This window comes from Calypte anna, chromosome 1, assembly GCF_003957555.1.
Source record: "Calypte anna isolate BGI_N300 chromosome 1, bCalAnn1_v1.p, whole genome shotgun sequence".
Classification (NCBI taxonomy): Eukaryota; Metazoa; Chordata; class Aves; order Apodiformes; family Trochilidae; genus Calypte; species Calypte anna.
Genome location: NC_044244.1, coordinates 124,497,802 through 124,509,806, shown reverse-complemented (window position 1 = coordinate 124,509,806; position 12,005 = coordinate 124,497,802). Strand labels below are relative to the sequence as shown.

Here is a 12,005-nt window from a genome sequence, read left to right as displayed (position 1 = left end):
CAGCATTAAAAAAAAAAAAAAAAGACTCACTTCTCTTGGTGGTTCTTTTTAGGGTATGAGGAATCACAAAATTGTCACCACGTGCAACCATCAACCCCTTTCCCTCAAAAAAAAATTTAAAATATATAAAAATAAAATATATAATAAAGAAAAAGGAATGCATAGTTTAGAATATAGTTTACTGTTAATGCACTGCAGAGAACAAGCCCAGGGCAGGGGACGGGCCTGGTACCAGGACGGGTTAGTGGGCCAATACCGCCTGCCGGGCTGACACGGCTTTCCCCGGGGTGACACCGCGGTGGCTCCGCGCCCGTACCCGTGGGGCTGCGGCTCCCGGGCTGCAGCCCCCACTCCTCCCGGCTGAGACGACCCTGGGGGGCGGGACCTCCCTTCCCGCTCCCCTCCCCGGTCCCGCTGGCCGCCGGAGCCCCGCGTCCCCCCGGAGGTGTCTGCCCGCCCTATCCCGGGGCGTGTGGGACGCGTAGGGCGAGCGCGGCCGGAGGCGGGACCGCCGCACCCCGCCCCGCCAGGTTATACAGCACCCATCCCGCCGCACACCCGCTCTCCGGTTCTGCCGCCCTGGTCCAGCCAGCCGCCGCCTCAGCGCAGCGGGGCCGGGGCCGCCTCTCCGGGGCCAGGCGATGGTACCGGTGCCCGGGGCTGCCCTGCTCGCCGTCCTCATCGCCGCCGGGCTGGCCGCGGCGAGCAGGTGAGCGGGGATGGTGGGAAGGGGGGCAGCCAGAAACCGATACTCCCCCTCCCGTAGGGTCCGCGCAGGCTGAGGCTGGGTCCGTGTCCTCGGGTGTCTGGGGCTTCTCTGCTCGCTTGTGTGTAAGGGAGTCCCTTCTCCCGCCCGTGTCGGTGCGGTGGGGCAGGGGGGGCCGGGCCGCAGAGCCCAGGGTCCCCCGGCTGCTTGGTACTGAAGATCGCGAAGAGAACGGTGCGGGCCGGCCAGATGCTGCCCGTGTACCGCGTCCCGCCAAGGGATCGCACCGGTGCTGTGAAGATTTTCTGCCCAGGGAAAAAAGGGGAACTGGAGTGCGCTAGCGGAGAATCAAGCAGCGAGAGCAGCTGCACCTCCTACAGCAAGGTGTGAGCTGCTCTAGTATTTGGTTTGCTTGGGTAAGCAGATGTGCTGAAATCAGATCACCCTGCCGTGACAAATGTTACCTTCTCCAGCAACAGAATAAGATCATGAGAGAGAGTCTGGAGAACAAGTCTTAGGAGGAACACCTGAGGAAACTGGGGTTGTTTAGCCTGGAGAAAAGGAGGCTGAGGAAAGATTGTTCTCTACAACTACCTGAAAGGAGACTGTAGTGAGGTAATGGTGGGCTCTTCTCCCAAGTAACAACTGATAGAGCAAGAGGAAACTCCCCTCAAGTTGCACCAGGGGAGATTTGGATTAGATACCAGAAGAAACTTTTTGACTTGGAAGGGTTGTCAGGCACTGGGGCAGGCTGCCCAGGGAAGCAGTTGAATTACTATTCCCAGAGTGGTTTAAAAGTTGTGTAGACATGGTGCTCAGGGACAGTAGAATAGCGCTAATGATTGGACTCAGAATTCTTAAAGGCCTTTTCTAACCATGATGATGGTTGGAATTCTGTAGAACTCTTTATCCCAAACCAAGCCATTCCAGTGTTCCCTCTTCCAGTTCTCCAGAAACAAGTAAAAATCCACAAGTGCTGCAGCGAGGGAGTAACTGGGGGTGAAACCTTCAAGATGTTGTGTGGTTTATTTGTTTAGTATCAGATTTGTGAGTGGGAATGTTCATGATCAAAAAGTGGCAGTGCACTGTTCTTGCAGATGCAGGACTGTCAAGTCATCTGCTCCTCATGATCTGGAAGTTTATCAACTCCAGACCTGCTCTTACAGAAAACATTGTTTGCTCTCAAAGCAGATCTGTTTACATGCTCATGTGAACTGGTTTTTGATGTTGTGCGTTTGCATTTCAAACACTTTGAAAGGTGTAAAACTGCAAATTAAGAGCGTTATCTCCTTTCAGAAAAAGCAGGACTTGGAGTTAACTGAAACAAAGAGGGATGTGTCTGGTAAAATTGGTTACTTGATGGTAAGTTGGGAAACCTATGGGAAACCTACAACCTAAGACTGATTGCTCTACAGCCTATCTTGTCCAAGCTGATGTTGGATTATGGTGGTGGCATCATTCTTTTCTACCAAGATTGTCATTCTGCCTTTTCTATTGGGAGGAAGGGAAAATAAGAGATTTACAAACATCTTGATGAAAGTCTGGTATGACAAGGGGTTCTAGCTTAAGAGGATGAAGAAATCCTATTGGCTTTGAACAGCTAGGAAGAAGGAACAGGAAACAGGAAAAATTAGAACAATCTTGGAGAAAAGAATTATTTATGATCATTTTTGTCTCACAGAAGTGTGGCCTCCATGTCGACTTCTGCTGTGAGCATTTCTGCAAGCCAAAACTAAACTTCACTTGGTCTTTTGGGAGGGACTCGCAGTGAAGCTGAGCTGTTGTCATGCTGAGGGCATGAAACTGGCTGAAGGGATAGCTAAGACAGTTATTAAAAGATAGTAGGTGATACTTTTATTCAATATGACTATAGGAGAACTTTTTTTCTAGAAGGAAGTAACACTTCACATGAACTTGTGTAAAAAGAAACAAACAAAACCCCAACCAACCACCACCACAACAAAAACAGCCCTATGCCTTCATCTGGCAAATTGTTCAACTTTATTTCTGCATGACATATAATAATAGATCTTTTAGGTATTTGTTTTGAATTGTTAAGCTGTGAGATTCCATCTTTTTTGTCCCTCTGCATATACCAAAAATTTAGGTTTGATGTTACTTATTTTTGCTAGCAACTGTGCCCAGGACTTTTTTTAGAGGAAATTAAAGAAAGAGACAATATCCTGTCTTTGAAGTTAAGTGGAAGCTGCTAATAATGTAATTGAGGCCTTCCCCTACAAACTCCCTCCTGTCCCCTCTCCCCAGCAGCAGAGAAGGCATCTGTTATTGTATGGGCAAGAGCTAACTAACTACAAGTGTCCTGTAGAGATTTAATGGAAACAGTGCACTAAATCTATTCAGCAGCTGTGCCTTCAGGAAAAAAAAAAAGTTAAAAAAAAATTAAAAAAAAAAATAAAAAAAAAAGTAAATACTCATAAATGTTCCTTTCCATAGAGAACTTTAGGAAAAGACAGAAAAATAATAGGACCTGAAAAGAAACCACGGCATTAACTAAGGTCATACCAGACTTTTGTTATCTACCTACTTCATTAAGTCAAGCTTTTGAAGGCTTGCTTGCTCATCTTCTGCAGCTTTTATTGTCACATAAGTCTGTTCCGGCAGGACTTACACAGCTCATGGTCACTGGTCAAGGGAACATGAAAAGTAACTTTTTCACTGTTGCGATTTTTACTTCTTTTTATTGTAGCCATTACTGGTAAAATGGCTGCTAAGGAGTTTCCCAGTCCATTATTACTATCAGCTCAATTATTATATTTGAAATTTTTAGCTACTCATTTTTAATAGCTTCTGTTTGGACTAGGTCAGAACTGATTTTGAGAATTGGATGCAGTGTAAAATTGTTTTCTTATTTTATGGAACAAAACAGAAAAAAATATTAAGGTATGGCAGGGGAAGCCTGTTTGGTAAGTCCCAACATTTAGGTGTGTTCAGTTCTCCCCCAACTTTCACCAGTTATTGTACTTGTAATATTTTCCTTTGCAGTTGTTTGTTTATTTAAGCTGTTGGGGATATCAGTCCTACCTTATCAATTTACCTCACACTGCTAGAAGTGGAGTTTACCACACACTTGACCAGTGGAGTGAATGAACGTTCTAAGCGTGTTTTATTGTAAATACCTAAGTTTTTTTTTAACATCAAATTAAGTAAATCACTGCTAGAAGTCAAAGGTACTGTATAGTAGTTTAAGGTCTGTCCTCACATCACACACTCAATTTATTTTGTCTGCTGCTTCTGCCCCTGTAGCTATGGAATTACGTACTTATCTCATCCTGGCCAGTATCCGAATTCTTTGCCCCGACTTCTTTTTGGGACATATTAATGTAGAGAGAAACAATTTTTTTTAATAGCAGCTGCGTAAATGGAACATTATTTAATTCATGCCTATGCTTGCATTGTTATGGGCAACTGTAGCAGGAGGAGCCATTCTTGCTCCTGAAGCTCAACGAGCTGCTGGTCTCTTCCAGGACTCCAGCCACCACACAGCGCTTCCAGGGTAGAAGTGTAGCAGGAAGAGCCTTTCTTGCTCCAGAGGCTCGACGAGCTGCTGGCCTCTCCATGCCTCACACCAGAGTGAGCTGAGGTGCCTTCTGTGGGTGTGTGTCCCACCTTTATTGGCCCCCTGGTCTTGCTCATGCCCAATAGGGGCCTGTCCTAACCAGGCACAGGTGGACTCACACCCACTCTTTGGCAACTCGAGGCACCTGGTTGACAATGTCTCTCTACAGGCAACATTAGGATTTTCTCAGTTTGTGAAAGAGACTTTGTATCTTAAAACTAGGTATGAACTGTTCTTCAATAATCATCAGTACTCTTACCTTTCATGTCGCTCTCTTCATACTTGTGTCCCCCTCAGAGTATTGAGAGTGGTACAAGAGTACAGGAAGTAAATTGGCCTTTCTCTTAACAAGCTGACTCTCAGAGGACAGAGCTCTTCACTAGAAATGTGGAGACCACTCTTACCTTAGCAGGGATGTGACCTGTGCAGTCTACCCTCTCTTGCTTTTCTTCTTTGGTCACATATTTAGGCTACGGGTACTTCAAGGCCAAGTGTATTTTGTACACTGAGCAGATGGTGACAAGCACAACAATCTCAATCAGGCTTCTAGCTACTTGCTGTGAAGTTCTACATGAATATCATATAGGGAATGATCAGCATCCTATTGCTCCAGTTTGCATTACTTCTTCCTCACTCTCCGGGAGGGTCCGTGTGATGTTCTCCCAGAAAGGGTCTGCATGTCTGAAAGGACCTCCTCTTAAAGAATAATGTTTCTCTTGCACAAAATGCTGAACTCCTGGCAGGAACAGCTGAGCTGATGCCTGATGGTTCTTCACAAGTCTTCACTAACCTGGCAAAACCTGCTTTCTTCCCAGATTTTGAGATCCAGGTGAGGTCTCAAGGATCTAGTTGACCTTTCCCACTGCCAAAGATAGGCTTTAACTTGGTGTTTCTTGTGGAAGTCAGAACAAATTAAAGACCTTGCCCAGAGGGATATCTATAAAGTTCAGCTGTGATCATTTTATTTGCAGTTTTATGGAACATTTCTTAGTTTGAAGGCAACTTTGTACTGAAATCTTGCGAGATATTGTGTAGCTCGTAAAGACAATTTCATTATTTCATTTTGAAGTATTAAATAAGATATTACTGAATGAGTCTGTCTTCCTGTGGCAATGAACACCCTTTGGAAAGTATCAAAATCCTGCTTCCTCCTAAGTTTAGGCGTTTTAGCCTTCCAATAGAGTCACAGCACTATCCAACTGCGTCCAAGGGTTTATCTTGGGGTGTAGCAGAATATACATCTACTATCTAGGTGAACTCAAGGGCTGTTTCTAGCATGTAAGCAGAACATATGTTCTTTAACGTGTATACTTGCAAGTGATGTAACCCAGCAGCATTTTGATGAAGGAAAGGAAAAAGGGTTCTTTTACTGCCTATAAATCCAGAGGCAGGGCACTGATTTCTAATATATACCCACACAGGAGTCATAGCTGTTCAGTATGCTTTTCCTCCTATCCGAAGATGGGGTATGCGTAGCCCTGTAAATGGCATTGCTGGGTAGATGGCAAAGGCTGTGTGAATTAGCACAACCTTTTCCAACACTGATGTCTTTTTACTTGACAGATGACATAAGAACCATCTCTTCATCCAGGTGTCTCAGATACCTGAGCTTATGCATTTCCTCTGAACTGCCTTCACTTTCTTGATTCTGCTACTGATTAAAAATCTGAAGTAACACCTCGCATCTCTGAAGTGTATGTAATTTTATTAGTTTGCCTTAATGATGTTTGCAGTAACTGTTCCGGTATGAGTGCCAACCTGAGAGTTAAGCAAAGGAGGACATGTGCAAAGCATTGCTGTAAGGTGATAAAGCATGCCTTTATTGTCCATCAGACTAAAAACTGAAAAAGTTGATTACCTGGTTACTTTTTTCCCCTTCCATTTTTTTCCCCACCATGAGGGTATTTGTTACTATATATTGTCCCCTTCAATACCCCAGATATGTTGTGAAGCTCTTGCAGGTAAGATATTTCTCTGTCAGAAACAACACTTTGGACTGAATTGACTACACTTTGTACTTTTGTGCATTTTAAATTATGGCTTGGAAAAAATCAGTGGGGACAGAGAATTTTGGATAAAGAAGAGAATTTCATAAAGGAGGCAGGCATGAGGTCATGGATAACTTAAGTAACAGCAAGCAGAGGGAGAAGAGAGTCAAGTCACGGCAGCAAAGTATAGGTCTAGAAGACTTACACAGTGATGGATTTCCATCAGCTTTGTAATTTTGGCAACTAACAATGCAGGCTTTCCAACTCCTGCAGCTGTCGATCTGCACAGTGACTTTGGCCCTTCTGCACTGTCCAGCCTACAGCCATGACATGCATTAATGGCAAATTAAATTAAGGTTAGTTTGTACAGTCAGGGAGTCCTGTGAAAACAGAATGCACGGGACTGCCTGCATTTACACAATCAGTCCTCACATGTGCAGTGGCTATTAGCCTGAAAGTCACTAGCTTTTATTGGGCTGACTGATATTCAGAAAGCTGCTTTCCTGTAGAATCAGTATTTCTTCATCCAAAGCAATAGTGCTGTCAGGTGTGGCATCATATGTGCCATGCAGCTCCTTCATATGCCACAAATTGGAGTAGCCCCATTGACTTCATTGATATTAAAAATTACTCATTCTAGCACGGTACCTGGCTTTATTTTTATGCCTTTTTCATTTTTCTCATTAAAAAGGATTTACGTTGTATGGTTAATTTATTGCAGATAAAACATTCCCATCTCCTCTGTTTCTCCAAGCAAATGCAACTTCGCATTCGTGTCTCAGAACCCTGTCAAATCCTTCATGGTCCGGTGAAATGAAAATGCTTGACAGGGGATAAAACACTAGAGAAATTTACAAAGGAGTAAAATAGAGCAATAAATTAAAGTGTGTGTGCTTGTGTTTATCCTTCTCTACACAGCTCGAGAGCTGGTGGGCAGCTGGTGAGTGGGAGCCAGCCTGGCTTGTGTCGCTATGGCTCTAGGTTGGACTGCTGCTATGGCTGGAAAAAGAACAGCAAGGGCCACTGTGAAGGTAACACTAACACTTCATGCTTTCCCTCCATGGCCGTGTACTGGGTACTGATAAAGGGATTTCAAGTATGTCTGCCAGAAGCTATAGAAACCTGAGGAGTGAAATTTTTGAGAAACTGACTAAAAAAAATATTCCATTTCTGTGAGACACTGAATAAACCATACTTGATACAATCTCTTCAAAAAAGAAGAGCTTTGGGTAAATAACACTAAGGAAAAAAATACATAATCAAAAATTCTTGGGTCCAGAAGGGACCATCTGTCTGTAGATCCTGAACAGCCCTTGTCAGTGCATCTACTGTTGAAACTCTCAAGTAAGTGCCAAAAATGCAGTGTCGCCTAATGCTATATCTGGACCCCCGTAGTATCTTTTTATATCAGTTGGCATCTTTTGTCTTCAGAAGCACACAGCCTCTGAGAACCAGGAGTTTTTAACTCTCTAATAATAGAAATAAACCCAAGCAATAAGTGCTCCTGACCTGAGCATGGGTAGCCAGCCAGTGTTCTGGTATATGGATCATTAGCTCAATGATCAATTCCAATGAAGAGTTGATATCTCAAGACATTTCAAATTTCTTAAAGCTCTATATATCCCAAGAAGAAGGTGGAATCTCTCTCTCTAGCTGTACCTGAGCAAAATACAATGAAGTTATAAGATACATGTCTTAGAAATTTCTCAGATGTCACACCTGTTGTCCCAGAGTTTGGTAATGCTTATCTGGGGACTTTGAATAGAGGCTTAAGGCTGTGCATCTCTGAAAATCAACAGACTGATGTCCAAAAGAGAAAGATACCAAACATCTCTGCTCTGCATATATAGCATGACAATTTGAAAAAGGAAAAACTGATGAATACCTTCATTAGTATTTACATATCACTTAATAGCACCTTAGTTTTGATGCAAATGAATACCATGAGGGACAACTGGCAAATGTAACTTCAGTTAGCCAGTGGAGTTAGTTACCTTGTTGTAAAACAATAAAGTACTTTCTTAGCAAAATTCATTTTCATAAACTTCTAAGATTTTTCTTTAGCTGCTTTCTTGAAGCCTACTATAATGTAAAATTGTAAATCCAGATGCAGTGAGTGGTTTTCTATGCTTATGTGTTAATACTTAGCTGGTCTCACACTGCCACACTGCATTCAGGGATATCAGTATTGTTGAAATATGCCTTAATCTGCAGAACTAGTACTGAATAAATTTTGAAAGGTAGGGAAGATAATTTAATTCAGCAATATGAATTTTAGTTAAGAATTTTTCTATTTATTAACTAATACTGTTACTTTCCTATTTCCTGTAGTTTGCATAGCAGTTTAATTACACAAAGTAGAGATGTGCCCATCCCGGTGCATAATCTTTTGCTGTGTTTTCAGAGCTAGCCCTGATTTAAATGCATGTTTGATTTGCATTTCCTGAATAACCCCTCATGCTGGCAATCACATTGACTTCAGGAGCCTTAAGCCATATAGCAGTCACCATTTAATTTCTGATGAGTGATCCAGAGGGCTGAGAATTAGAAAACCTTTATTTTTAATGCTAATCATGGGCCTCTCAAGTATTTGTAAACCTGATGCAATTCTACTTATTGGGATTTGTGGTAAGGATAGTTGCCTAATTGTCTGACAGATGTAGTCTGGGTGTTCCACATGTTCCTTGTCTGTAACTGAGGACATCCAAGACTGGAAAAGTGCTATGGGGTAATGTGTATCAAAATGTGTATCAAAATGTGTATCAAAAAAAATGTGGAAAAGCACACATTCATGTAAGCCTGGCTAGTGCCATTTTTCTGCATCAGAAATTAAGTGCAGATCAGTAGCTACCATGCCCAAACTTGAGGGAAAGGTACAGAGGATGTTGAACTTGTGCTACAAGTTTTTAGGCAACTAAGGATGGGGAAAGTTCTCAAATAAAGTGTTTAACTTCTTCTCTCTCTTTTCTCTACCTGACTCCTCCAGCTGTCTGTGGACATGGCTGCAAGTATGGCGAGTGTATGGGACCAAACAAATGCAAATGCTTTCCTGGATTTACAGGGAAAACCTGTAATCAAGGTTTGTGCACATGGGGATAGTACTCCAGGAAGCAGAGTGATGTTCTGTTTTCTTATCTTGTGTTATGGATTATGTCATCTTCTAAAATAGTAAAACAGGATGAGTTACTGTTTACATAAAAGAGCTTTGAGTTTAAGGTTTTTGTATCTCCAGCATCCCAGACAAGCTCTAAGACTCTTCCAAGCACACAGGGGTTTGAATCTGTATCATGTATCTCCTGCAGGCTGATGACAAGTTAAACTGTCATATTTATAAGCAGAGGACTAAGGCATGAAGAGGTTATATAGGAAATTAATTTAAGAGTTGGAATCCAAATCCAAAATCCATGTCATTTTATTAAGTAGCAACCCATGTTACTTTTTTAACAAACCTTTCCATCAGAAAGACATGATCATATGCTAGATGTAATTTCTCAAGTTGCCTGGGCCAATGCCATGTTTGCATATTCTGACTGGTATTTTTTTGAGAACATAGGATTGGAAGTCTTTAGAACTGCATATTCAGAAATTTCGAAGGCACCATTTCCCCTCTGTAAACTTGTAATGAGACATGGAAATATTTCAGCTAAGACACTGGTGAGAACTCAGGTTTTTTTCCTCTTCAATATATGAGACCCCAGTGTTGGATCAGATGGAAGGAGCATCTCCCCCCACTGTGCATAGGGGAGAGGCCATCCTACTGCACTGCATGGAGGTGAATTTCAGGTGCTGTGAGGGAGGAATGACTTAAAGGCCACATGAAGGGATACGTCTATCCTTGCTACCTTCCTAAGCACCTACAGTCTTTTCTTGAAAATGTTGCATTAACATGCTAAAACCATGTTTTCCAGAGTCAAAATAACCCATTTATTTCACTTTCAAACAGTCTTCTATAAAGCTATACTGTTAAGTATTTTGGAAAACTCTTTTACACTTTTGATGTAAAAAAAAAAAAAAAAGTCTATTCCTCAGTACTACTACAGAGGAAAGAAATTAAAATAACACAGATAAGGGGACCATGTAAGTCTGCCACTGAATCTGAGCTAAATTAGCCTGATCTCCACAGGTTCTCTTTTAGACCTGTGTATGTCCTCTGTGCATTACTGAGCATTGTGCAAGATAGGTGCAGATAAGCACTTCTGAAAATGTATGGTTTCAGTGTAATAACTTGTGCTCTCATCTAGTTTCTGTACTAAAAAATCCTGTGCACAAAAATCCAATGTGATTTGTAAGCTGATAGTTTACCCTTTTTCAAACAGACACTATGCTTAGGTAATACAATGCAAACCTCTTTTTCTTCCATGGACTAAGCTGCTACAAACACTTCTGCTTGTTTATAACAACCAAGTATATGCTTTAAATGGTCAGGAGTTTCTGCAGTGTGCATAGACATGAGAACAGAAGCTTCTCCCATTAGAAGTGGAGCTGCACAAGGTTGGAGAGTTGCCTCTTTACTGAATCTATTTTCTTGGATATGTTTAACATATGTTATGCTGTTAAACCTATGTCGAATGGTCTGCATAAGCTGTTGCTCTATTTTATGTGTTCTTTAATGTGTTTACTAATAAGGTTTCAAAATACGAGAGGTAGAAATATCAGTTCACAGAAGTCACAAGCATGGATGTTGTCCCCTTGTCACAGGACCAATACCATTGTCAGCACTGCTCTGCCTGTGCCACACAAATCTGACTCTAGGATTTTGGTTTCCCCCCTGTGAAGGACAGCTATTCAAATTTGAAATTAGATTGGCTCCCACCAAGCCTTCTAAATCCTGGATTCTAAGAAATATTTAGGATGCTTTTATTTTCAGAATTTTGATATTTTTTTAGATTTTTCTTTTTATTCTTAAAGTCACATGACTTTTATTTATGTGCTATTTCATCTCTGCTAGACAGCCTTGCCCTGATAACCTTAGTATCTGCACAGAGTGCAGAAATAAAATGTGTTTTTGTTTCACTTTATCTCAAGCTGATTTGCTGTTCTTGGTTTCACGTTTTTGCCTTGCTAGTACAGAGGTCAGCTGGAAGATTGAAATCTCTAGCTGGAGATAGAAAAATCCAGAAAAATAGTTTCCAAAAAAGCAGAGTAATTGCAATTCTCTCCCCACCCCTTCACTTCTTCCTAACAAACTGCCAGATGTGGCCAGAGTTTGCATTAGTTTTTCAGGTGCAGAAGTCAGTCTGTTAGCTTTGCTAGCAGTCGTTCAGCCAGATGGTCTGCTAAAATCTCGTCTTGCAAGAGGCTGGCTCATTTTCAGTCCAGGCAATTTTACTGTGGGGAGTTGAAGGCATTAGGCAGTGTTATCCACCTATGTGTATGAGTATATGTCTATAAACCCACCACTCACTTCATTCCAATGACTTTTGCAGATCTGAATGAATGTGGACTGAAACCACGACCCTGTGAACACAGATGTATGAATACATATGGCAGCTACAAGTGCTATTGTCTCAATGGGTACATGCTGATGCCAGATGGCACATGTGCAAGTAAGTAATAGAGCTGATAGGACAGAGACACCAAAAGTGTGTAATTGCATTTAATCCCTGTGGATTTTCTTCTTGTGATGAATGGATTTATTCCGGATAGGTTCTTTGTCTCAGCTCTCTGGTACTGTCAGCAGGGGAAAGAGGCTTTCTATATGGATGAAGTAAACTAGGTTATATTTGTATTTTGG

At 42.0% G+C, this 12,005-nt stretch overlaps 1 protein-coding gene across 1 annotated transcript in view; it reads left to right on the top strand.

Annotated features, from left to right (window-relative positions):
• Positions 1 to 641: 641 nt before the first annotated feature.
• EGFL6 (EGF like domain multiple 6) overlaps positions 642 to 12,005 on the top strand; it is a 41,436-nt gene continuing 30,072 nt past the window's right edge. The window contains exons 1-4 of the mRNA XM_030456795.1: positions 642 to 709; positions 7,190 to 7,302; positions 9,258 to 9,350; positions 11,698 to 11,817. Coding sequence (XP_030312655.1) covers positions 642 to 709; positions 7,190 to 7,302; positions 9,258 to 9,350; positions 11,698 to 11,817 — 394 coding nt within the window. The remainder of the gene's footprint in view (positions 710 to 7,189; positions 7,303 to 9,257; positions 9,351 to 11,697; positions 11,818 to 12,005) is intronic.